Genomic DNA, 27,911 nt, shown 5'->3' with positions numbered 1-27,911 from the left:
TAGTAGTGAGCGTAAGAGTGGGTGACACTGTCGGCAAGCACACGGAAGAGACGGAGAAGAACTCGCTGAGACACTGAGTCACACTCTCGGCAGCAAGACAGGAGTGTCCGCTCCACATCTCACATCCATGGCGCTTAGTAACGGGGATAGCAAGGTCAGTACACCGGCCTAAGCACGCACAGATCCGAAACTCTGTGTAAGAGCATGTTCTGTCCGTATCGCCGGTACTCGCCTCCGGTAGTCACAGTTCACGCGCGGCCTTTCTGACCGAGAAACTTATAGCGTGCATTGCTTTTGGTGTTTGGTTGTTGTACCTTTATTAAAACATAATTGGTATGATTAAAATGTTATGCTGTCTGTGCATGCCTACAGCACTCCACCTGCCTTATCTTATTGTGTAGTGTGTGTGATATAGTGAGTGTATTCGTTGCCCCTGGCTTGGTTAGAAGATCATATCGCGTAGAGCAGCCGTGAGAAACAAGCCCGTGCACTGAGCCGGGCTCGCGAGGACTGTCCATGAGGCTAAGCTAATGCTAGTTAGCAGCACACTGAATGTGACATGAGCCTCCATTGCTAGTGAGGTTTCCGAGCTATGGCTGAAACGAACAGCCACCCGCGAAACACTGACAAGTTTTATGGAGTAACAAAGTATATTTCCTATGTACATTTGTAACCAGGGCAAACTGAAAAGTTGGTCTGTGTGTTTACATGCTGTTATCAGCTGTAGATGTTGTGAGAGCCAGTGCATGTTCTCAGTGGATATGGGGTCCTGCTTGTTGTAGGTAGGTGTGTGTGTGTGTGTGTGTGTGTGTGTGTTTTCTTTGCAATTTAAATGACTTCTAGATAATTTTGCACAACTTGCCCATTAACTGACTTGTGCCATTTTTTGTTGGCTTTTATACTATACGAGACGACTTTCCTGCTTTCACATACCACGTGGGGTTCAGTTCGCTATGGCACTTGCAGATCTAAAGATGGGATATAATAATATTTTTTTTGTTGACAGAATAGCGTACTTGAAACATTACCCTTGTGATTTTAAATATTTATTTGCTTGTATGTTGCTCAAAAGTCTTTTTTTATTTTTTGCATATGGTGACACATTTTGTACTATCACTTGCCCTGTACCCCCAGGGGGCCTGTTTCCCCCCTCTCTGCAGGGCCCCAAATGTGGGGTAAAAGCTCCCAACCACCACAACTTTATATTTAATTTATTTTATCAAATCAAACATCCTTCATCATGTGTTTCATTAATATAATTCATATTAATGAAACACATATTATGTTGTTTCATTAATATGAATTATATTTTACCCTATTGGAGAAAAAATAAAAATAAAATTAGCCTTAAAAAGCAAGTTAGCCCCACTTTACCATGTACTCTGCTTGGTGTTTGATATGGCCATGATTTGGCTATGTTCGTAAAGCAATCGTCATTAAAATGACGCGAACACAGCACAAGGTTCGGGCTATATTTGTGTGGTATAGTTGTAAATATAAACTCTAGCCACTGATTCTTCACATGCTCGTCCCTGGGCAGTGAAAAAAAGGTCGCTTTTGATATGCACTTCAGAACACAGCGTCTTGTTGTCAAAATGATGTTTTCAAGTTTTCCCTGGTGTCTGCGCGCTCAATGAGTGGGCGCGGCCAATTTTATAATTTTTCGTCTTGACGTCACAATGAAAAGGAAAATGACTCGTTGGAAAAACGATTCATTACATTGACTCAGAGTCGACTCCTACTTTTGAGAGACAATAACTTTTTTTACAGTGAACTTTCATATATAAAATTTTGCTGGATGTTTTTGTTCACTTAAATCTATGTTACACACTACATGAAAGGTAATTTTCAAAATTCCATAATAGGTGCCCTTTAATTTAAAAATCAACATGTTGTATGTATAATATCACACTATTTTTCTCATACAGTTTAAATGGGACTTTATACATTAAAATTAATCAATGGTTTTACATTTTAGGAAGGCAGTCCTTCGCAAGGGGATCAACATATTTGGGGTCCTTCCTTCATGCCAAAATGTTTGAAAACCCAGCATTAAAGTATAAGATAAAGATACAGAGACTCTTTTTGCAATTTGCAGACCAGAAAAATAAATGCAATTATCTATCTATCTGTGTCTGTCTATTATTATTTAGGAATGACTACATTAAAATGTATACGTTTTAGTCTACACAAAGACAGTATGGTTAGTTATGGTAGTACCTGTTATGTGCATTACTTGGGACACCTATCACCTCCTGGGGATTCATGTGATTGCACTGATCAGAAACGGCACATCTGCAGTCTCCGGTCACATGCACACACGCCTTTAAATGCATCACAAATTCAGTTAGTGACATTTAACATGCTTAACTCTGGGAATTTAGAGGTTTGTGTGCTTCATTGTGTTTTTGTGTGTCTAGCTGGATATCGTCGGAGAGCCTAAAGATTGTTTATTGTCCTATGAGGGTGCCGTGGTGATCCTGGATGCAGGTGCGCAGTATGGGAAGGTGATTGACAGGCGTGTACGAGAGCTTTTTGTCCAGTCTGAGATTCTCCCTTTGGAGACACCGGCCTTCGCCATCAGAGAGCAGGGTTTCAGGTGAGCCCATCTGAGCCAAGTCTTGCTTATGTTTTCATTCATAATGAGCTGTTTATAAGAAATTTCCCTTGTTAAAAAAGTGCCAGGGAAGCCAAAGTGAATTGCAACGTAGAAATATTTGACATGTTATTCAAAAGGCATTAATAACTAACTCTTTGTGAGTCAAAGACCCTCTCCTTTAAAAGCATAAAACATTTGAAAGATGAAACTTCATTGCTTTGAATAGGTTGCGTAGTTGTACATGTTTGAATCTTTGAACTTTGTCTTTCATTTGGAAAAAGATCCATTGGATTGTAATAGTTAAAATGTAATGTATTAGTTTGAAATCTGTGTAAAGTTTTCTGAAATCTCAAGCTATTTTAAATCTAGACATTTGCGAAACACTAGTGGTGATGTTAAGCAGGTGAGTTGGTTTGTTTTGTTAGTTTTTTCTTGAGAGAACACTGTGTGAGTTTGGCGAGTGTTGTGCATCCCACCTGCGAGGACATAAAAGGAAGCTGTTGTATTTTCCAAGAGCATTGAGAGAATGTGACTGTCTCACATTTTCTGGCCATTGCTTAAAGGGATAGTTCACCCAAAAATTTAAATTCTTTCATCATTTACTCACCCTCATGCCATTCCAGATCTGTATGTCATTCTTCAGCAGAACACAAACTAAGATTATTAGAAAAATATCTCTGCTGTAAGTCCATACAATGCAAGTGAATGGTGAACAGACATTTGTAGCTCCAAAAATCATATAAAGTAAACCTAAACATAATCCATATTTAAATCTAAATATTCAGAAACTATATAATAGGTGTGGGTATTCTGAGAAACAGAATTTTTTAGTCCTTTTTATTCTAAAAATATCCACTTTAACTTTCAATTTCAGATGTGAAATTGAAACTTAACAGGCACCACATGTGACTTTCAGATGTGAAATTCAGATTTGGAGTAAAAAAAAAACAATTTACAATTGTATTTGTTTCTCATCCACACCTATTATATCACTTCTGAAGATATGGATTTAACCATTGGAGTCATATGGATTACTTCTGTTTCCTTTATGTGATTCTTGGAGCTACAAAGTTCTGATAACTATTCAGGTGCATTGTAAGGACCAACAAAGCTGAGATATATTTCTAAAAATCTTTGTATACTGCTGAAGACAGAAAGTCATACACATTGGGATGACATGATGGTGAGTAAATGATGAAAGAATTTAAATTTTTGGGTGAACTATCCCTTTAAGAACTTTATCTCAGTGATTCAAGACAAGGCTCTTTGTCTTTTTTAGCCTCTTGAGATGTTAACATTTTTATTTTTGTTTGTGTATTTTGGTCTATATATATATATATATATTGAAAGGGGTAGTTGTCCCATTATTTTCTCAGCCGCATGATATCCCAGGTGTGTATGACTTTTTCCTTCACCAGAACACATTTTAAGAAAAATATAAAAATATCATAGCTCAGTAGGACCTTAAAATGCTAGTGAATGGCAGTTTCTCTTTTGAAGCTCAAAATCACAAGCAGTCAGCATAAATGTCATTGATAAGATTCCAGTGGTTAAATTAATGTCTTCTAAAGAGATACATTAATCTTTTTTTCGCACCAAAAGTGATCGTGTCTTAAGCAATATCAAATAAGGAAGAGGGCTGTTGTAGTGAATATCAGTGGTCGACCACTGCATGTATTCACAGACATGTTGATGTGTTACTAAATATCAGCACTCTTGCAGCACCATTTGGCTGATTAAATTAGAAGACATGAACTAACTGTTGTTTAATGGTTTGTATTTTGTATATTAAGTTATTGTCTCTAATGTTAGGGCCATTATTATATCTGGAGGGCCAAACTCTGTCTATGCTGAGGATGCACCTTGGTTTGACCCAGCCATATTTACCATCGGAAAACCAGTTCTCGGAATCTGCTATGGAATGCAGGTGAGAGATGCTTGGTTTTGTAGCTCAACAGCATGTTTGCATTTCACATTTATTTGCAACTACCATTGACATGTAATGGTTTTGGTTCTGACATTTTTCATTGAATGAAACCCATCAGTTCTAAAAAGATGTTAGTGCCCATTATAATCTCTCTCCATAACAAATCCTCTATCTAAAACATAATCTGTCATAACACTAACTGTGTTTGCATTTCTTAGATGATGAATAAAGTTTTTGGAGGCACGGTGCACAGAAAGAGTGTGAGGGAGGATGGTGTTTTCAACATTACGTTGGACAACTCATGTTCTCTTTTCAGGTAGAAGTCCCCCTCCCCTGATTGTGTCAATTCACCGTGTTTCATACATGCATTGCATTAACTACCTAAAGTTCCACAATGAAGATGAGTAATTGAGAGCTGAGTTTTTTTGGCCCAAACACTCTTGTTTGCAGGGGATTGCAGAAGGAGGAACCCGTTCTGCTGACACATGGAGACAGTGTCGACAAAGTAGCAGATGGATTCAAAGTTGTCTCCCAGTCTGGCAACATTATTGCAGGTAGAACAAATGATTGGACAAAATTAGACCAAAATGTCACCTTTTGCATGCATTTACAAATTTCTTTCCAGCATTTAGATTACAGATACATTTAAAAATGGGTAATTATGGAATATTACTCAAAACAACATTGACAGAAAACCACTCTCTGCTCTTGACTGTGTAACTTTAGCTTTATTAATCTCCCAAAGACCAAATATGAACACCGCTGAAAAATAAATGGCTCTTTTTAAATAGTAATAGTATATATATTATAAGCATAATTGCCTTGAGCAACCACTGATAAATAATATAGAACTGAATTGCTCATGATGTCATAACAGTGAAGCCACTACGCTGCCATATTTCTATTCCCAAACATTCAAATGTCCCTATTGAATTAATTGGAAATTTTCATTGAGTAAACGTTAGTCATTCAGTTACAAATTTTATATCTGAAATCTGCATGTACATCCCTACAACGCAAAGTTCCTAAACATTAGATTATTTATATTTTTAAGTCAGGAATTTTTCTTGTTTCTAGAAATCCAGAACTAGTTATGTACAGTGCTGTGAAAAAAAGTATTTGGTCCTGATTTCTTCTGTTTTTGTGTATATCTCATACTTAATGGTTTAAAAGATTCTAACAAGATCTAACATAAAACAAAAGCAATCTGAGGAAACTAAAAATACAGTTTTTAGATTATAATATTTATTGTAGCAGAAAAGTTATACAATACCAACTGAGTAAATTCTAGAGACTGTTGTGTGTGAAAAACCCAGAAGATCAGCAGTTACAGAAATAAGCAAACCAACCCATCTGGCACCAACATTCATTCCATTGTCAAAATCACTGAGATCACTTTTTTCCCCCATTCTGATGGTTGATGTGAAGATTAACTGAAGCTCCTGACCTGTATCTGCATGAATTATGCACTGCACTGGTGCCACATGATTGGCTTATTAGATATTTGCATGGATGATTGTTGGTGCCAGACAGGCTGGTTTGAGTATTTCTGTAACTGCTGATCTCTTGGGATTTTCACATACAACAGTCTCTAGAATTTACTCTGAATGGTGCCAAAAACATAAAATATCTAGTGAGCTACAGTTCTGCCAATGAAAACGCCTTATTGATGAGAGAGGTCAACAGAGAATGGCCAGAATGGTTCGAACTGAGAGAGTCTACGGTCACACATATAACCGCTCTGTACAATTGTGGTGAGAAGAATAGCTGTTTTGGCAGCATGAGGGGGACCTACAATGGGGACCTAAAACACAATATTAAGGAGGTGGTTTTAATGTTGTGGCTGATCGGTGTATATCATTTTGAGCAACTCAGACAAACTTTAGAGTGGGAAAATTAACACTGTTTCCCTTGAACAGTGGTGTTACCTACAGATCCAGCTTCAGCTGAAAAGAATGTGCTGAATGCCACATGTAAACTCTTAAGACACAAGCTTTAACTTGCAACACAACAAATTAAACTGTTTACCTGTTCTGCTGTAGCTCAAATTAGAATTTTAGGAATACACCTTATGCCGAGTTTACACTACACGATTTTAAGCCCGATTTTCGCTCGCCGGCGATTTTGTGGTGATCGCCGACAAAAGCCTGAAATCGTAGGCAAATCAGAGCTCAGCAAAATGATCCTGTCTTTAACGCCCCTTTCCTAGGCAGATGTTCCATGTTCCAAAAATACAAAAAGTTTTGTGGTTTAAGGAATTTTCTGTCTCCATCACTGTCTCAGGCATTGCTAATGAACAGAAAAAACTGTACGGGACTCAGTTTCATCCAGAGGTGGATCTGACCGAGAGAGGGATGGACATGCTCCGCAATTTCCTGTTTGAGATTGCCGGCTGCAGCAGTAATTTTACCGTACAGAACCGTCAACTGTCCTGCATCAGGGAGATCAAAGAGAAGGTCGACCAATCCAAAGTGCTTGTGAGTACGGTATACCTACACCTGCCATTTAAAGGGATGGTTCACCCAAAAATAAAATGTCCTAAATCCATATGACTGACTGAATTCTCTGTGTTATTTTTCCATACAATGAATGTGAATGGTGGCTGAAGCTAAAGTTCTGCTAATCATCTCCTTTTGGTTTTCATTAATCATTGATCAATTTAATGTCAATCATTGTCCAATTAAAGGACCAAAGGATACTGAATAAAAACATAGGTCTGCCTTGATCTACAAAGGACTTTGTTGGTTATTACCATAATACTATTATTTGTCTAATTTTCCTATTAATTGCTGTTGCTCCAGGCAGTGCTTGGGTGGGATATTGTGTGTGTGTGTGTGTGTGTGTGTGTGTGAGAGAGTAATTAAAAATTCAAATTACTCTGTGCTCTTTCCTAAAGCAAGGTGATAGTCTCCTTAAGCTTTTGCAAAGTGGGCCTTCTCGCTAGAGAATGATCAAAGGGTTATATTGGATTTATCATTATTATGTATTAAACACGGTCCCCCTCCCTAAGCTATGCCCTGTGTACTGTTTACTCTGTGTACTGTTTACTCTGTGTGTTTGAACATTTGTGTTTATTTGATGTCTTGTTTGTGTTTATAGTCCAATATAACTCTTTACTAAACCAGGATCACTGTGCTGTGTTTGTATGTACATGTGCAGGTGTTATTGAGTGGTGGTGTAGATTCCACTGTGTGTACAGCCCTGCTGAATAAAGCCTTGAATCAGGAACAAATTATTGCTGTTCACATCGATAATGGCTTTATGAGAAAGAGAGAGAGTCAGAGTGTTGAGGAAGCGTTGACTAAACTCGGCATCAATCTCAAAGGTAACATTCAGAAAGGTTCCTTATGGTACTTTGGTTAAAAATAAATAAAGATGTCTGAGATGAAAAAGGAAAAATCTTTTAAAATGTAGTTTATGTGCCAAGTTGTTAGAAAGAAAATGTTTATATTCATGTTGGTTTCAAAAACATACCATATACAAAACACAAATTCCTATTTTATAATGTTCTTGTCACGTGACATCAAAATGGCATTGGTTATACCACACTGATATTGGAGATATCATTTTTTATTTTTTTTATTTTAAAATATTTTATTATTATTTAAATTTGTATTAATAAAGTTTTGTTGCTTATTTAAAAATCAAATATATAATTTGGGATAACCTTTATCAAGTTTTGTTTCCCCTTCTTTACTATGTGGGGATTGATACTCAACCTAGCCAATTTCTCAAGTCATTGGCTACATTTACATGCACCCTCATAATGTGATTACAATGCGATTAAACTGTTGCTCATGTAAACAGAATATTGCGATTGTGATATTACGATTATGCTAAAATTCAGAGTAATGATAACTGCATTAAGATATATGGAGTACTCCTATTTTAATGGCTTTATACTGTCATGTAAACACTTTAATCACATTTCTTCCACTCTGACCAAAGTGTGAGTGCAGACGGATGATGTTACGCTCAAGCACAGGTTCAAGAACATGAAACAAAAGCTGCGCTACTCGGCTTCATGTGAAACAGCAGAAACTGCAGTTTCATACACTGTTCTCCAGCAGTGGTGCTCCCAACTGCAGAATCTACAGCCCCACGTCAAAAGAAAACATATTTTCCCAAGTTGTGAATGTCTGTTTGCTGTCTAAATTGAATGTTAATGAGATAAAAAACATTGTATACTGCAAAAGAATGGCAAGTAAGTCTTTCAAATGAGTTTGTCCTCGCGGGCAGAACACAACAACTGTCGGGCAGCAATTTCAGTTGAACCTTTTCGAAAAATATATGACCTTTTTACCACCAGAGCAATGCAAGAGTGCACGTAATGTATGTACAACAAGACCACGCATTGGCCAAGCACTCGCGTCTGCGTTTGCGTACTTGCATGAAGTATGTTTCGGCCTTCATGAAAAGATTATTTTTGGTGACACAAACAGACATAGCAACCAGTGTAATCCGACAAACAAATGACTGTTATGAACCGATTCTTTTTATTGTTTCAAAACAGAGCGCATCCAGTGTAGTCGAAAATGACTCCTATTAACTGGTTCTTTTAACAAATTGTTCTAAAAGACTCATGAACTGACTGACTAATTTTCCTTACGCCAAGCTGTATTTAACGATACATATTTGCAAGATGTAATATGTAATATGATTTTATAAAAAAGCATTTCAATATCAAATTTATCAGCAAATAATCTGAGTATTGGCAAGTAGCATGTAAACTGGATTGAAGAGATTTGCCCAAATCATGTAAACATCTTAATCTAATTATTCATTATACTCTGATTATTACAATAATTGGAGTATTGGTGTGCATGTAAATGTAGCCATTGTCATATATCAAGTGCATTTTGATGTAATATTTAATACATTAATCAATGGATCGGAACAAATACTATTCTGACTCGTCATTGAAGTGTCTTTCAATGTTTTCCCTGTGGTCTTTGATCTGAATATTTTCTGAAGCTGCTTAACCGTTATTATGAAGTAAAATAACAATCAGTGTGTGAACTTGAATGGAATAGTTCACCCAAAACTTAAAATTCATAATTTTCATAAATTCATAAAACGCTCATGCCATCCCAGATGTGTATGACTTCCATTCTTCTACTGAACACGCAAAGATTTTTGGAGGAAATCTCTGTAGGTCCATACAATGCAAGTGAATGTTGACCAGAACACCAACTCCAACCTGAAGCTTCAAAGATCACATAAAGGCTGCATAAAAGTAATCCATAAGACTCCAGTGTTTAAGTCTTTAACTTCAGAAGCAATATGACTGGTGTGGGTGAGAAACAGATCAGTATTTTAGTACTTTTGTTACTACAAATCTTCACTTTCATATATTTTCACATACTGAAAGTGAAAGTGACCATTTATAGTTAAAAAGGACTAAAGTAATGATCCATTTCTCAACCAAACCTATCATATCCCTTATGAAGATATAGACTTAACCAGTGGAGACTTTTTTTACTTTTTTGCTGCCTTGATGTGATTTGTGGAGCTTCAAAGTTCTGGTCATCATTCTTTTGCATTGTATTGACCTACAGAGCTGAGATATTCTAAAAAATGTTGTTTGTTTTCTGCAGAAGAAAGTCATACACATCTGGGATGGAATGAGGGTGTGTAAATGATGAGAGAATGTTTTGTGTGAACTATCACTTTAATGTGTTTCTCTCTCATTCTGCTTCACAGTGGTAAATGCAGCACACACCTTCTACAATGGCACAACAACCCTGCCAATATCAGAGGAGGACCGCACACCTAGGAAACGCATTAGCAAGACACTCAACATGACCACAAATCCTGAGGAGAAGAGAAAGATCATTGGGGATACATTTGTAAAAGTGTGTAGCTCTGCTATTCTCTGCCTCTGACTGCTGGAACCATTAACATCCTCCTCTAGCGTTAACTGACTTGATGTCGTCATTATTATCAGATGGTCCTGTAATGATGTTAGAGAATGGAGCTGACTTTAATATCGATTCGACTTAAGTTGTCTTGTGTACCCATCAAACAAGACTTTGCCTGTAGAATAAACCAATTATAGAGCATTAAAGTCTCTTGAGTTGTGGAGCGATCTGAGAGGATGTGTAGAAAATGAGGGACTATATAAAATGGGAAAGTATGCAACAGAATGGTGGGGCTCTAATGTGATGTCTCTCTCAGGTGGCCAATGAGGTGATTGAAGAGATGAATCTGAAGCAAGAGGATGTGTACCTGGCGCAGGGTACGCTCAGGCCAGACCTGATTGAGAGCGCCTCTCACCTTGCTAGCGGGAAGGCAGAAGTTATCAAAACACACCACAACGACACCGAGCTCATCCGAAAACTCAGAGATGAGGTAAATATATTTATCGACTAAGTTCATGTTGATCTGCAGTGCTTAGATGGATGATGCAGGTTTAAGCCCTGCCTGCGGCTTGTCCTAATCCTATTTCCAAAATATAAGATGGTTTTGATTTGTTGAACACTTTGAGCTTTCAAAGTTTTGATGACTTTACTACAATTCTAAAATTTGGAAAGTAGTAGTTATAAAGAATAGTAGTTATTGGGGCTGTCAATCATTTATAGATTTTAATCAAAATTATTACATGACATGGAGATTATTGAATCAAGTTAAAGGTGGAGTAAGTAAACTGTTGGTATTTGAAATCAACAGCCAAACAAACACCCCTCCCTTCAGTGCTCCTTTTAGAAGCTCCGCCCCCAAATTCATGCACGCCCGTGTTGTGTGGATCAGTCTGTGGAATACTATTTGTTAACAGCCAGTGTACAAACACTGGATTTATATTCAGCTCATTATATATATATATATATATATATATATATATGTATATATATATATATATATATATATATGTATTTATATGTGATATTTAAGCACTACTCACGAATAACATCTCAGATGTAGATGCTCAAAAGATTGGTTCACTTATAATATGCATTTAGAATGGCACTGGAGGTGCTTTTTTTTTTTTTTTTTTTTACCAGAATTTGAATAAGAAGCAAATTACTACTACTATGAACTTGCCTACAATCAGACACACTACAGGACTTCCTAGAGAGTTCAGAATGTCAAAATATAAGTGTGAGGGTTTAAAAGTTAAAGGTGCATGATTGAGATATATTACTATTATAATATATTATTAGTACTATTTGTTTACAAAGTATAATAATATTTAAGTTGAATGGGCTCCAAAAAATAACTGTGAATGAAAAGTGAGCTGATATCTTATAACTCATTTGAACAACAAAAGAGATCTGAATCTTTAAAGTCCAGATACAAGTTGAATAATTTGTGCAAAATAAACGGCTTCTTTTCTACTGACTTATACTAGAATTTGTGTTAATTGTGCTGCTACATTATCCAGTATACTAGTTAACAATAAAGTGTTTCTTAATAAGCTATACATTTATATTGAAATAATGTGTAGTTAGAGGTTTGTGTTTATTTACATATTAAGTGGGTGTTAGTTCCACACAATAATGTAAAGATATTCTAAACTGACTATGCAAAAAAACAACAACAATGGTATAGGATCGGTATCGGCAGAGAAAAAGTGGTATCGGTGCATCCAATGTTGTCAATGACAAATGTTGTCAGTATATTATCAAACACATACCTGTAAATCCAGAGAAACTGATCATTTTCTAGTGGCCTTTTAAGTGTGTGTGTGTGTGTGTGTGTCAGCTGTATTTATGTACGGTGCATTCGGAATATTCACAGCACTTTTTCCACATTTTCTCATGTTACAGCCTAATTCCAAAATGGATTAAATTAATTATTTTCCTCAAAATTCTACAAACAATACCCCATAATCTAAATCAAATTTAGATTTGCAAAAGCTCCAGCATTTCTCTGTGGTGAGAGGAGAACCTTCCAGAAGAACAACCATCTCTGCAGCACTCAACCAATCAGGCCTGTATGGTAGAGTGGCCAGACAGAAGCCACTCCTCAGTAAAAGGCACATGACAGCCCGCCTGGAGTTTGCCAAAAGGCACCTGAAGGACTCTCAGACCATGAGAAACAAAATATTGAACTCTTTGGCCTGAATGGCAAGCGTCGTGTCTGGAGGAAACAAGGCACCACTCATCACCTGGCCAATACCATCCCTACAGTGAAGCATGGTGGTGGCAGCATCATGCTGTGGGGATGTTTTTCAGCGGCAGGAACTGGGAGACTAGTCCGGATCGAGGGAAAGATGAATGCAGCAATGTACGGAGACATCCTTGATGAAAACCTGCTCCAGAGCGCTCTGGAACTCAGACTGGGGCGACGGTTCATCTTCCAACAGGACAACGACTCTAAGCACACAGCCAAGATAACAAAGGAGTGGCTACGGGACAACTCTGTGAATGTCCTTGAGTGGCCCAGCCAGAACCCAACTTGAACTCGAATGAACATCTCTGGAGAGATCAGAAAATAGCTGTGCACTGTCGCTCCCCATCCAACCTGATGGAGCTTGAGAGGTCCTGCAAAGAAGAATGGGAGAAACTGCCCAAAAATAGGTTTGCCAAGCTTGTAGCATCATACTCAAAAAGACTTGAGGCTGTAATTGGTGCCAAAGGTGCTTCAACAAAGTATTGAGCAAAGGCTGTGAATACTTATGTACATGTGATTTTTTTGTTGTTGTTTTTTTCCATTTTTTTTTAATTTGCAAAGATTTCAAACAAACTTCTTTCAAGTTGTCATTATGGGGTGTTGTTTGTAGAATATTTAGGAAAATAATGAATTTAATCAATTTTGGAATAAGGCTGTAACACAACAAAATGTGGAAAAAGTGAAGCGCTGTGAATACTTTCCGGATGCTCTGTATGTATTATAGAGTAGCTGTAAATAGCTTTCTATGTTTTTGTTGTTAAGGTAATGTTTCTAAAGTATGTACATTTCTCATTTTAGCATTGACACACCTAAACTGAGAAACAGTTGTGATATGTTTCTTTTGTCAATATATGTGAATTCAAGCAGTGAAAGTGTTTTACAACACATTTGGCTGAAGTGTATTCAGAACCCCCTGTGGTGTACCAGAATAGAGGCACGCAGTAGGGAGTCTCTCCCTCTTTAATGTTTGATAAACTAAATTGTGCCTTCTACAAGCTGTTATTTGCTGGTTCTTCTTACTTTGTTGCCCTTCAGGGAAAAGTAATTGAGCCACTGAAAGATTTCCATAAGGATGAAGTGAGAGCACTAGGTCGAGAGCTGGAGCTTCCTGAAGAGATCGTCTCTCGACACCCCTTCCCTGGTGAGACCATTAAAGCGTTTCAAAGCCCCCTTTTGTGCCTAATTAAAGAATAGTTATTCAAATAGTAAGCAGTAAAATGTAATTACATAAATTGTTGGGTATTGTATTTTGGGTCCTGTTGTGCATAACCACTTTGATTTAAGGGAAAGTTTACCCAAGAATTACAATTCTGTTGTTATATACTCACCCTTTTGTCGTTCCAAGCCCATTTGTCTTAATTTCCTCCATTTAAACACAATAAGAGATGTTGACGGCCTCAGTCACCTTTCATTTTCATTGCACCTTTTTTATGTACAATTAAAGCAAATGGTGACTTGGGCATTAGCCATTCTGCCTAATGTCTCCTTTTGTGTTCCACAGAACAGTCTGATGTTTGATGTAAATCATGTTCACAAGTATGTGCTCACCCATTACACTTATGTGTAATTGTGTTTGTAATGTGTGTTGTAGGTCCAGGCCTAGCCATTAGAGTGATCTGTGCTGATGAGCCTTATATCTGTAAAGACTTTGCTGAAATCAGTAATATCCTGAAAATCATCACAGACTTCTCTGCCAGTGTCAAAAAGGTGTGTGTTTAAACTGAGTTGTCTTGTTGGCTGAATTATTGGCGCTGACATTTATTCTCTATATAAGTCAGTACGTTGATTGATTGAGTTGAAAGTAGATTCTTGAATCTCATAGTACCTAGTGGATAATAAATGACATTCTGTAAAATCTCAATCTTTTTGATGTTGTTCCATTCAGCCACATACCCTTCTTCAGAGAGTGAAGTCCTGCATATCAGACGAGGAGGAAGAGAAACTGATGCAGATCACCAGCCTTCATTCACTATATGCCTTTCTGCTGCCAATAAAAACTGTTGGAGTCCAGGTGAGCTTCCTAATCTCCCCTTGCTCCATTTAACATTTGGACATGATGTAGGTAGTATCAGGCAGATAATTATTATAAGAGGACTCCCTGTAAAACATTAACATGTGAAACTAATATGACGTTAAAATGTGTTTATCTTTAACATCATGCCTCATTCTATGAGCAGAACTCACATGAGATAATTAAAGATGTTATTTTAACCATTCTAGTGATTTAAAAGAATATATATATATATATATATATTATACATACATACAGGTGCATCTCCAAAAATTTGAATATTGTGGAAAAGTGCAACTTTCCTATATTCTAGATTCATTACACATCGTGAAATATTTCAAGCCTTCTTTTGTTTTAATCTTGATGTTTATGGCTTACAGCAAAAATCCAGTATTAAAATATTAGAATAAAGAATTTATAATACAGAAATGTCGACCTTCTGAAAAGTATGTACATTTTTGCACTCAATACTTGGTCAGAGCTCCTTTTTCACTAACTACTGCATCAATGTTGTGTGGCATGGAGGCAATCAGCCTGTCTGAGGTGTTATGGAAGCCCAGGTTGCTTTGATGGCAGCCTTCAACTCGTCTCTATTGTTGGGTTTGGTGTCTCTCATTTTCCTCTTGACAATACCGCAAAGATTCTCTATGGGGTTCAGGTTAGGCGAGTTGGCTGGCAAATCAAGCACAGTAATTCCATAGTCAGCAAACCATTTACTAGTAGTTTTTGCACTGTGGGCAGGTGCCAAGTTCTGCTGGAAAAGAAAATCAGTATATCCATAAAGCTTGTCGGCAGATGGAAGCATGAAGTGCTCTAAAATCTCCTGTTAGAGTGCTGCATTGACTCTTGACATGAGAAAACAGAGTGGACCAACACTAGCAGATGACATGGCACCCCAAATCATCACTGAATGTAGAAACTTCCCACTGGATTTCAAGGAACTTGGATTCTGTGCCTTTCCTTTCTTCCTCCAGACTCTGGGACCTTGATTACCAAATGAAATGCAAAATTAAATTTCATCTGAAAAGAAATACTTTGGACCACTGAGCAATAATTATTTGCAGTAATTTGTGTAAAATGAGCTCCAACCATGTATTGAGTGCATAAATTAGTCGATATTTCTGTATTATAAATTCTTTATTCTAATCTTGTGAGATACTGGATTTTAGATTTCCATTAGCTGTAAGCTGTAATCATCAAGATTTCAACAAAAAAGTCTTGAAATATTTCACTTAATGTGTAATGAATCTAGAATATATGAAATTTCCAATTTTGAATTATTTTATGGGGAAAAAAACCTTTCCACGATATTCAGATTTTTGGAGATGCACGTGTGTGTGTGTGTGTGTGTGTGTGTGTGTGTGTGTGTGTGTGTGTGTGTGTGTGTGTGTGTGTGTGTGTGTGTGTGTGTGTGTATATTCAGGAGATAATGTGTAATTTGTCACGTTTACATTCAGCATTCACACATGGCTATAATATGTTACGCTCTGTTGTAGTATTTCATGACGATAGTACTGCAAATATTCATGTAAAACTGTATGTCAGACAGGTGTAAATGAGCAGGATACTGACAAAAGAATGAAGATCATAGGCTGATCTCACTTTAAGCAGATGCGTGAATGGCTTTTGACTGCAAACAGCACATGAAAGTAATATTCTGGGTTCAATACAAGTTAAGCTCAATCGACAACATTTCTGGCATAATGTTGATTACCACATTAATTCATTTGGACTCATTCCTCCTCTTCTTAAAAAAACAAACAATTTTGGTCAATTTTTTAATGTTAAAATACTCACTGTTGTAAAATTATAGTCACAAGATATAAACAATATGTGTATAAACATGATTTTATTGTGTTAAAATCACTTACTAACCTTTTCTCTGCAAAGTTATAACAAATTTTACAACTTTGTTGCCATGAAAATGTAATTCTGTAAACCATAAAATGACTGTTAAAACAATTTAAACAACTTATCAGCTCGTAATACAAAATTTTTAAAAGAATAATTAATAGCTTCACATTTCTGCCTTTAAACCTTTCAATATGTGTTAATCAACATTATGCAACAAATGCTGTCGATTGACCTTAACTTGTATTGAACCTGGAATATTCCTTGAATGAAGCAGCATATCAAACAACAGAGTGAATGGGCGCCTATGAGTGTGAGTATTTGGTTAATTTTTGTAAGCTACTTAAAATAAAAAAAAATCACACAGCACACCTCTACCTGAATGGTGTGCTCATGTTAACCGACCTTGACTGACTGAAGAATGTAATTAGCTGTTGGCCTCAAAGTAGGAAAAGCTCCAAATCACATCCCTAATGATGTGGCTCAATGGCTGAAGATGTTTAGTAGCCGGTTTGACGTTTTCCCAAATAGTTTGTGCTGTTTTGAACCACTTAAACAAACACAAGAACACCTTTGTTTTGGCCAGATTTTGTTCGAAATTATGTCTTTGACTAGAAGTAAATAAGGGCCTCTAGGGAAATATGTTTGGAAATTTTTATTAGTTTTGCAATTCCATTTGGTGCCACTAGTGGTGCAGAGATTGCACTCATTTCTAGTGTTGTCATGGTACCAAAGTTTCAGTAGTGGTATCAGTTACATTTCACGGTTCTCTTAGTGGTCGACTGATGTGGGGTTGGATGGCCGATGCTGATATCCCAAGAGCAGGGTGGCCGATACAATGCCTATATATCAACAATTTAATATAGTAACAATCATAAAATTGCTAAACTATATTTACTCACAAAAAAAAAAAAATTATATTATAATTTGCGACACAAATGTATTCAGGCCTTTTTATGTTATTTTGTGTAACTAAATGCAAAAGTGGGTTCTCTGCAAAGTTCAGATTCAAAGCTTTCAAATAATACCACATATGCCTGACTTATGCATCCATGGATTTTAGCGTATTAAGGGTTAAAATGGCTTCCCATATAGCGCCTCCCCACAGGCCCACAGGGTTTAAGAGGTTGTTTAGAGTGTACAGTACTGTGCAAAAGTTTTAGGCACTTGTGAAAAATGTTGCGTAGTGAGGATGTATTAAAAAATAATGACATATATAGTTTTCATTTATCACTTGATGTCATACAGAGTCCAGTAAATGTAAAAAAAGCTAAATCAATATTTGGTGTGACCACCTTTGCCTTTAAAACAGCAGCAATTCTCCTAGGTAGTCCTGGGCACATTTTTTCTTGGTTTTTGGAAGATAGGATGTTCCAAGCGTCTTGGACAATTCACCACAGTTCTTCTATCTATTTTGGCTGTCTCAATTGCTTCTGTCTCTTTATGTAATCTCAGACTGACACAATGTTCAGTGGGGGGCTTTGTGGGGGCCATGACATCTGTTGCAGGGCTCCCTGTTCTCCTATTCTAATATTTTCTATTTGCAAAAGTAATGTTTGTGAGTCTAACATTTATATTACCTATTGACACACTAAAGCTGAAGATATAAATAATCATCTTTAAGACAAATGCTTTCGTGAAACACCTTATGTGCCTAAAACTAAGCCTAAGACTTTTGCACAGTACTGTGTATATATATATATATATCAGCTCTTTTTCTCACCAAAAATTTGAAGCTCCAAAATCCACATAAAGGGGGTATAAAAGTAATCTATAGGACTTCAGTGATTAAATTAATGTGTTCAGATACTATATGATACAGTAGAGGTTGGTGAGAAACGGATCAATATTTTAGACATTTTTATCATCAGTTCTCCTCCCTGCCCAGTAGGGGGCGATATGCAAGAAGACCGTGAATCATACAAATAAAAAAAAAAAACAGAAGGAGAATGTAAAAGTGAAATAGGAGGTTGACTGCTCAGGGAGGAGAATTTATAGTATAAAAGGACTTCAAGATTGATCTCTTTTTTTTCACCCACACTTATAATATCACTATCACCACCAGAGTCGTCTGGAGTACTTTATGTTGCCCTTATGTGGATTGTGGAGCTTAAAAATTTTGGCACCCATTCACTTACATTGTATGGAGCTAAAGAGCTGAGAAATTCTTCTAAAAATCTTCACTTGTGCTCAGCAGAGGAAAGAAAGTCATACACATTTGGGATGGCATGAGTGCGAGTAAACGATGAGAGGATCTTAATTTTTGGGTAAACCATTCCTTTTAAGAATGTAGTAAAGCAAATGGTCCTTAATGAAGCGAACAGCCTACCAGTTGTCCTCTACTCACATTTTTCCTTATTTTCCCTTTTAATTGTTAAATTAGTGTGACTGCTCAGTGCTCACCTGTTCCACGTTTCATTTATACTGTTTCCAAGATGATGAACTACTCGAATTATTTGTCTGGCTGCTTTGCTCCATTCATTCTCTGACCTGTTTTTTTCCCCTACAGTCACATTTCTATGGTTAGCCTTAAACACACATAATATTTCACACACACACACGGTTAGTGTCGGTGTTTGTGTTTTTATGTAATATCTATTAATATCAGTTCTTTGGAGTTGTTTGGAAGTCCATTTGTTGAAAATGTTAAGGAGCTGCTGTAAAGTATGTATACAGACTAATCGTTTCTCCATGTTGCTATTGCTGCCATTTGCGAGTCGCATGGGGTTTGTATTTATAGACAGGTTTATGATCAGCCAGAGAAGGCTGGTTCAATTATGTGAGATGAAGCCATTAGACAGAACACGTCCAGACAGAGTCAGTCAATGTCTCACCGCATTGCTGGGTGATGCATGGCTGGGTGTTCCTCTTACAGACGGTCTACTGCTATTCCACACTGTGCTAAAATTACAGTACCACAGTCTCTAGACTCTAAGCTGGGACATTCTGACATGCAGGAGGACTGTGTGCTGTTATTTATCTGTATCTAAATATCTATGTAAGATATTTAGTGCATTTAACTGTTACCTGTTTAACAGTTGGTGTGCTCTCCAAGAGAATGACGTACAGTAGGGCATACAGTAGTGTTCATACAATAATTGGGCTTTTCGTTTACCCAGATTGGAGGGCTGAAGCTAACTGTTGTATAAAAGTGAAGCAAACTAGTAGTCTGCGATACCCAGCCCTAGTGTACAGGTTCACCACAGACCTAAGATAGACTTTACACTTTATCAAGATGTAATTACAATGAATATTTTTAGCTTTCCCTAGATGCAACTTCAGGAGAGTGTTGGGGGTAGAACATGATCTTACTGATTCCATATGTTCCCGTTTGTACAGGGTGACTCTCGGTCATACAGTTACGTTTGTGGCGTGAGCAGTAAAGAGGCTCCTCACTGGGATTCACTGATGTTCCTGGCCAGACTCATCCCTCGGATCTGTCACGCCATCAACAGGTAATATCATTAGATCATCACTTTCCCACCAGCCCACTTCCCACCAACCATGTTAAAGGGATAGTCCACCCAAAATTCTCTCATAATTTACTCATCCCAGATGTGTGACTTTCTTTCTCCTGCTTTACACAAAGATTTTTAGAAGAATATTTCAGCTCTGTAGGTCCTTACAATGCAAGTCAACAGAGTCCAAAAATTTTAAGCTCCAGAAAGCACAAAAGGCAGCATAAAAGTAATCCAAACTAATCCATTGGTTAAATACATGTCTTTAGAAGAGATGTGATTGGTAAGAAACAGATCAATATGTAATTTATTTTTGTAAATAAATCTCTTCACTTTCAAACAACTCTTCAAAGCACTCTTCTCTCCTAAGAGTTCCTCTTCTTTCTTTTTTGTTTTTCCGATTCTTATGGTTTGTGCATATCACCACCTACTGAGAATTTACTGTAAAAAGGACATGAGTATTGATCTGTTTCTCACCCACACCTATCATATCGCTTCTGATGACATGGATTTAACCACTGGAGTCATATGGATTAATTTTATGCTGCCTTTTGTGCTTTTTTGAGCTTCAAAGTTTTGGACCATGTTGGCTTGCATTGTAAGGACCAACAGAACTGAGATATTCTTCTAAAAATCTCAGTTTGAGTTCAGCAGAAGAAAGAAAGCCATGCACATCTGGGATGACATAAAGTTGAGTAAATGATAAGCAACTTTACATTTTTGGCTTAACAATTTCTTTTACTCAGTTTTTCCATGTCTTTTATCCTGAAAATTAATTGTTTACCCCAAAATGGAAATTGTATTGTTCCAACCCTGTATAATTGTCTTGTTTTTCTGCAAAACACAAAAAGAGATTAACAGCAACTTAGATTTCTGTCTGTTCCTCACACAAAGCTAATGTATGCCTTTAGAAGACTTGGAATATTCAACACAAGTTATTTGGTTTACTTTTATATTACTTTTATCATGCAATTTGTCCTGGGCAGTTTCCACCCACTTTCCTTGTATGGGAAACTGCAGCTCAGACATTCTGCCTGTGATCTCCTTTGTTCTATTATTTTTCATCCATGAAACACCAATGGAATAATTCTTTAATGTTTGTTTATTATATCCTATATTTGAATAAATATTTAAATAATGGTCTCCTGTTTTTTTGTGTCCTTCATTCATCTCCTCCTCTGCAGAGTTGTTTACGTCTTTGGGACATACGTAAAGGAGCCGCCCACTGACATCACACCCACCTTCCTGACCACTGGTGTACTGAGCACACTAAGACAGGCAGACTTTGTAGCACACTCCATTTTGAGGGAGTCTGGTAAGAGCTGACTGCTTGCTCTGTCTGCTTACTTGTTGTCATAACCTTTATGCACGTAAACATTCCTACCACAGCTATGGCTACTTGAAGAGCTGAGTAAACATTTTAACCACAGTTATGTCTCAGAGGAAAAATCTGGTTAAACGCCATGTTAAAGGCAGAGCATGTGTTGTTTTTACTGTGGTAAGACTTTGATTTGTTGTTTATATTTGTTGTTTTTAGTTTTAACTTTGTAAATGTTATGTGTTCTTTTTGTTGAAAAGATTGTAGAACATGTACACTGGAGACCAAAATATGGAATAATGTACAGATTTTGCTCTTATGGAAAGAAATTGTTAGTTTTATTCACCAAAGTGGCATTCAACTGATCACAATTTATTGTCAGGACATTAATAATGTCAAAAAGTACTATTAAAATTTGAAAAAAAAAAAAAACATACAAAATCAGAATAACTTAAACTACTACGGAAATTTCTCATCAAAAAAATCTTCCACGTGCAGCAATGACAGCTTTGCAGATCCTTGGCATTCTAGCTGTCAGTTTGTCCAGATACTCAGGTGACATTTCACCCCACACTTCCTGTAGCACTTGCCATAGATGTGGCTGTCTTGTTGGGGACTTCTCACGCACCTTACAGTCCAGCTGATCCCACAAAAGCTCAATGGGATTTAGATCCATAACACTCTTTTCCAATTATATGTTTGTTTCTTTGCACACTCTAAACTTTTCTTTTTGTTTTTCTGTTTCAAAAGTGTTTTTTTCTTTGCAATTCTTCCCATAAGACCTGCACCCCACTGAGTTTTCTCTTTACTGTTGTACATGAAATTGGGTTTGAGTGGGTAGAATTCAATGAAGCTGTCAGCTGAGGACATGTGAGGTGTCTATTTCTCAAACTAGGGTCTCTGATGCACTTATCCTCTTGTTTAGTTGTATCTGGGACTTCCACATCTCTGTCCTTGTTAGAGCCAGTTGTCCTTTGTTTTTGAAGACTGTCGTGTACACCTTTGTATGAAATCTTCAGTTTTTCAAGCATTGTATAGACTTCGTTCCTCAAAACAATGATTGACTGATGAGTTTCTAGAGAAAGCAGTTTCTTTTTTAACCTAATATTGACCCTAAGACATGCCATTATATTGCATACTGTGGCAACTCAAAAACAAACACAAAACAATGTTAAGCTTCATATAATTAACCAAATAGCTTTCAACTGTGTTTGATATAATGGCAAGTGATTTTCTAGTACCAAATTAACAATTTATCATGATTACTCTAGGATAAGGTTTTGGAGTGATGGCCGCTGGAAATGGGGCCTGTCTAGATTTGATAAAAAATTTATTTTTGTGATGGTGCTGTTTTTTACATCAATAATATCCTGACTATAATTTGTGATAAGTTGAATGCCACTTTGTTGACTTTGATTCACGCTAGTGCCATCTTTGATTTTGAATAGGAATGACAACGAGTCTGTGCGGGACAGACTTACAGTGTCTTCAATGGGATGTACTGCAGTTTAAAGTGTTTTTGGATCGTACAACGGACAAAAAATTTATAAAATATCTGTCCAAGAACATTCAGTATACAAAGAACTCCAGGCAACATGAGTTGTGTAAAATCAGATGTGATCTAGGAGCTTTATACCGCTGTATGCCTGCGCCATTGAAGAGACTAAGTCTGTCCCTCACAGCCTCGTTGTCATTCCATCAATGGGCGCTAGCATGAATAAGGTTTATGTTGTCTTGATTAACTTGAGTTCACAACAACTGAATAAAGGACAATGAAAAATTAAAAGAGAAGCAAACCGCTGACCAAGGCTTATTTGAAATATGAAATAATGGTCTGATAGTTCATTATTTACTGCATTTAATGAAAAATACAACCATTTCTAAAGTGTAAACAAATATGTCACTGGAATAGTACAATAAAAATAAAATGGAATGAGAGCATCATATAAATGTATTGAAAGGAGAGGTGTACTGTTAGTAATAATATTACAGCTGTTGTTATAACATAGTCCTAAGCATACTACTGTATATATATTAACCAGTTTCTTTCCCCAAAATTGGGGTTAGGTATATTAATATCTAGAAGTTATAATATCATTTCTTTTAGCTGTACTTGTTTGTTACTCCAGCTCCACAACTATAGGAAGAAAACAAATGTCAGTTCTTCTTTTAAATAGGTCCTAGAATGCATTGTCTTGTACAAGTGTTGTACACCGCACATATTTGTTCACTGTGCGAATAGTCCTTAATAGCTGACAACAATTAGCTTTAGCCGATGTTTGGAGCATAGTTATTTATTTATTTACCGACTTCAGTGAGATTTTGCTTGGGCCTGATTAACGTGTGTCATGTTCTGCATCATTCTCAGGCTACTCTGGTAAGATCAGTCAGATGCCAATCATCCTCACCCCACTGCACTTCGATCGCGACCAGCTACAAAAGCAGCCGTCCTGCAGACGATCTGTCGTCATCAGAACCTTCATCACCAGTGACTTCATGACTGGTATCGCTGCTACTCCAGACAACCAAATCCCTGAAGAGGTGAGAACCCGATCCTCCATCCATAAATCCATCCACTTATCACGTGAAGTCATAAATAGTTCACTTATTCTTCATGAAAGATTCATCCATTCATGAAACATAAACATACAATGGAAAATGCCATATTGTTACTTGAAGTATGATGATTTGATGATCCTGAATAAAATGAGCTCAAACACAACATAGTGTGGAGATCTTGAAATAGTCCTCATAGAGCGACTGGACAAGCTAGTTGGCTAAAAACACTGTGTCTAAATAATCTTGGTAATTCAGTAGTCAGAGCACTGGCCAGGGCTGTTCCTTACACAAATTAATTCCATTGCAGTGAACTGTTCACTCCAAAAAGAATTCCTGTAAAACCTTGCTCCTTGTGCTCATTGTTCCAAGCCCAACCTTACCATTGTCATGTCTTAAGTCTCTTCTTCTGAAGTCTCTTAAGTGGTTAATAATGTAAAGTTTTTGGTCTTAAAATGCTTTCTTCTACTCCAGCTTAATATGCAGAAACAAATGTAATTAAACCATACATAGGTTTATTTTCTGGAAATCTGTAAACATGGTGTCTTATTGTCACTATAAAAATTCCTGTTTTTTGTTTTTGAGGGACTCGTTTAGACCCTGACAGTTTGAACAATTGCAGATAAGGGGCGTATTTGGAAAGCTGTTTTAATGTTATTTTTTTTTTTTTGCAATTCTGTTCGTTGGCACTAGAGCCGTAGAAATTACATACTTCGGTTTTATAGGAATAGGTCACCCAAAAATGAAGATTATTTTATTATTTACTCACACTCATGAATATCCCAGGTGTGTATATCTTTCTTTCTTCAGCAGATCAAATTTGAAGAAAAATATCTGGATGTGGATGGTGATTTCTCTTTTGAAGCTTCAAAGATCACAGACAGTCAGCATAAACATCATCAATACGACACCAGTTGCTAAATTAATGTCTTCTAAAGCGACAATCACTTTTAAAGAAAAATATTTAAGTACTTTTATAAACTCTAAATCATGCTTCCTTTCAGCAGCGGTATGCATGTGAAACAATCTCTTTGGTGCTTGATACACACAAGAACCGAGGCACTTGCGTCACAGCCGGAAGAGCAGCGCTGTTTATAAGTGAGGAGGAACGCTGTACAGTAGCTAGGAGTAGGAGATTGTGAAATTACCTCTGTATCATGACAACACAAATACATCACACAAGAGACCGCTTGGACTCAAACCTTGCGTGAAGCTTACTGGAAGCGTTTGATTATAGTTAAAAAGTACTTATCTTTTTTCACACCAAAAGTGAGCACTTTAGAAGACATTCATTTAACTGCTGGAGTCGTATCGATGACATTTATGCTGACTGTCTGTGATTTTTGGAGCTTCAAAAGAGAAATCTCCATCCAGTTGCATTTTAAAGACCTACTGAGCAAAGATATTTTTCTTCAAATGTGTTGTGAAGTCATACACCTGGGATATCATGAGGGTGAGTTAATAATGAGAGAATTTTCCTCTGCATGACTTTTTCTTCTGCAAAACACAAATGATGATTTTTAGAAGAATATTTCAGCTCTGTAGGTCCATACAATGCAAGTGAATGGGTGCCAAAAGTTTGACATAAATCACATAAAGGCAAAAATAACAGTAATCCATGCAACTCCAGTGGTTAAATCCATATCTTCAGAAGTGATATGAGGTGTGGATGAGAAACAGATCAATATTGAAGTCTTTTTCTGGTTGACATTCTGATAAATGTAGGTGGAGGTATGCATTAAGAATGTGAACCATTAAAAACACAAGAAGTAGTTAACCACTGGAGTCTTATCGATTATTTTTATGCTGACTTGTGATTTTTGGAGCTTCAAAGTTTTGACACTCATTCACTTGCATTTTATGGACCAAAAGTGCTGAGAAATTATTCTAAAAATCTTAATTTGAGTTCAGCAGATAAACCAAAGGCATACACATCTGGGATGGCACAAGGGTGAGTAAATGATGTGAGACTTTTTATTTTTGAGTGATCTATAACTTTAAATAATGTGTAACATTGAAGTCAATGGCTTATTTTCTCATTAGTGTCCCAATGTGCAGTGGATCAACACCCCCCTCCCCATTAATTATGAACTTATCAGCTGTAATTCCACTCTTGGTATCAATAATAATTAGATTTTTCCAGATAAAGTATGTCAACCATCGATATCATGCTCCTCCATTCATTTCCATGCACTAACTCATGCTCTCTGGCCACAGGTGGTTCTCAAAATGGTCAACGAAATCAAGAAAATCCCAGGCATCTCAAGGGTGATGTATGACCTGACATCCAAACCACCGGGGACCACTGAGTGGGAGTAGAGCAGAGGACTATTCATCCCTTCTGACTTATCCTTGTCACCTCCTCTTCTACCTCCCTCTTACCCAGTACTGCTACATTCCCCTCCAACCCCCTTTTCTCCACTCCTGCGAACTGCCCCGCCCCCCTTTAGGCACGCTGTCCTGTCATTGTCCCATTGAGACCGGAACATTCCCTACAATGTCAGGCTGTACTGTGATTGGTGCAAAACTGACTCAAGTACTTCAGTTCTGCCTCATTTTCTGGGGTTGGTGTAATATTAGTATTACTGTTATTATTGTTATTATTATCCTCATCATTGATAATGATGAGGATATTTTTTTTTTCAGCTCTCTGTGTTTAATGCATTGTGACAGGTCACTCCAAAATCTCTATTGTAGCTATTGAAGGTCTAAGGTCATATTAGGGCAGCTGATTGTCCAGGTGCAGCATGACACCAACACAATTATTATTTTTTTATATAAAAATGGTTCTGCATCAAGGATGAACTTCAAAGTGTTGCTGCTCTCTGCCTTCTTTTAGCTTTTTTTTCTCACCAAACCGGCTCATTCAGTGTTGATTTTTGGTTATGATTTCTTTCCTGAACTTTTCTACAGAAGTGGCAGGTGAAGACTAGCAGTTGTAGCGTGCACACCCATTGAAACGTGACCAATTAATGTTTTATTTGACTTTATTTGCCAAATACAGATGAGTTCAGACTGAGAGATTAGATGACTGTATTTCGTTATTGCCGTTTTAACACAGAAGTTTTGCTGTGAATGAGACGCCAAACTTAGGAGGCCTTCTGGAATTTGTGCCTGTATTATCTTCATCTTGTTTTGTTTTTCCGGGATGTGAAACTTATTTTATGCTGCATTCTTTTCCTCTCTCTTTTCAAGAAAATGATTATTGACATTTTTATTGAAAACAAGATGTAATTATTGATGTCTGCATTTTACACCAACATCAAGGTTGAGTTTGCCTGGGCTGGTCTTATAGATGAGTAAGACATCAGTGTTCTTAATTTCACCAATAAAGGCCTTTGTATTTTCTCGTGCTTGGTAGAGCAATAGTGTTTCCAAAGGCAAATGAAAAGAGATTATTACAAAGGAAGAGTAGGTGATTGACGGGACTCTTTACCTATGGGGTAACACCCCTCTGAATAGGTCAAGTCCTTTTGAGCCAGTTTGAGCTTAACAGAATTTGGACCATGAGTTAGTGTCAATGTAGGAGTCCTGTGAGTGTGGCCTCGTTAATATTCCACTCCTTTAATAGAAGCGTGTTCTTGTATACAAAACATAGAGAAAGGGATTTGTTTGTGCAAATCGAGATCCATGTCCAGCCCTAGGTCTAATGTATGATGTTAAGAATTTGTTGTGATATGAAAAACATGCTTGGTATTTATTGTCTTTAAAGCTTTCGTTTCAAAACCCTCTGTTGTCACAATGCAAAAAAATTCAATGCAAGATGAACCTCTCTCGTCTTCATTGCAAATCTCATTCTTAATGTGTTTTTGTTCTCATGTTTATATTTTACCTGTCTATTAAAGTACAACTAACAATTACATTTCTAGTGGGTAAACTGCAATATTACGATATTCAGTTTAATTTATGCAAATATATGTTGATCTCTATCACCCCCCCTCCCCTTTTTTGTCTAAAAATGCTGTTTTATCTAAGTATTGTGCCTCAGACCAAGCCACCGCATGCAGTTTGAAACTGATATTTGTACAATGCAAACTGAGCTTTAATAAAGGACTCCATGTTCAGATTTGTTTCTCATT

General features: G+C 37.0%; 1 protein-coding gene across 1 annotated transcript; it reads left to right on the top strand.

The window, feature by feature from the left end:
- Positions 1–27,911, top strand: LOC127622830 (GMP synthase [glutamine-hydrolyzing]-like). Its single transcript, XM_052096933.1, has 16 exons — positions 1–154; positions 2,421–2,599; positions 4,412–4,526; positions 4,745–4,842; positions 4,977–5,080; positions 6,810–7,003; positions 7,686–7,851; positions 10,230–10,381; positions 10,704–10,877; positions 13,674–13,779; positions 14,230–14,345; positions 14,524–14,649; positions 19,840–19,955; positions 21,143–21,273; positions 23,645–23,817; positions 26,050–27,911. Exons 1-16 carry the CDS (start codon positions 128–130, stop codon positions 26,149–26,151), a joined length of 2,079 nt encoding a protein of 692 aa, XP_051952893.1. The 5' UTR covers positions 1–127; the 3' UTR covers positions 26,152–27,911.

This window comes from Xyrauchen texanus, chromosome 29, assembly GCF_025860055.1.
Source record: "Xyrauchen texanus isolate HMW12.3.18 chromosome 29, RBS_HiC_50CHRs, whole genome shotgun sequence".
Taxonomy (NCBI): Eukaryota; Metazoa; Chordata; class Actinopteri; order Cypriniformes; family Catostomidae; genus Xyrauchen; species Xyrauchen texanus.
The sequence above is the reverse complement of the archived record's forward strand: the minus strand, read 5'-3'. Positions and strand labels throughout refer to the sequence as shown.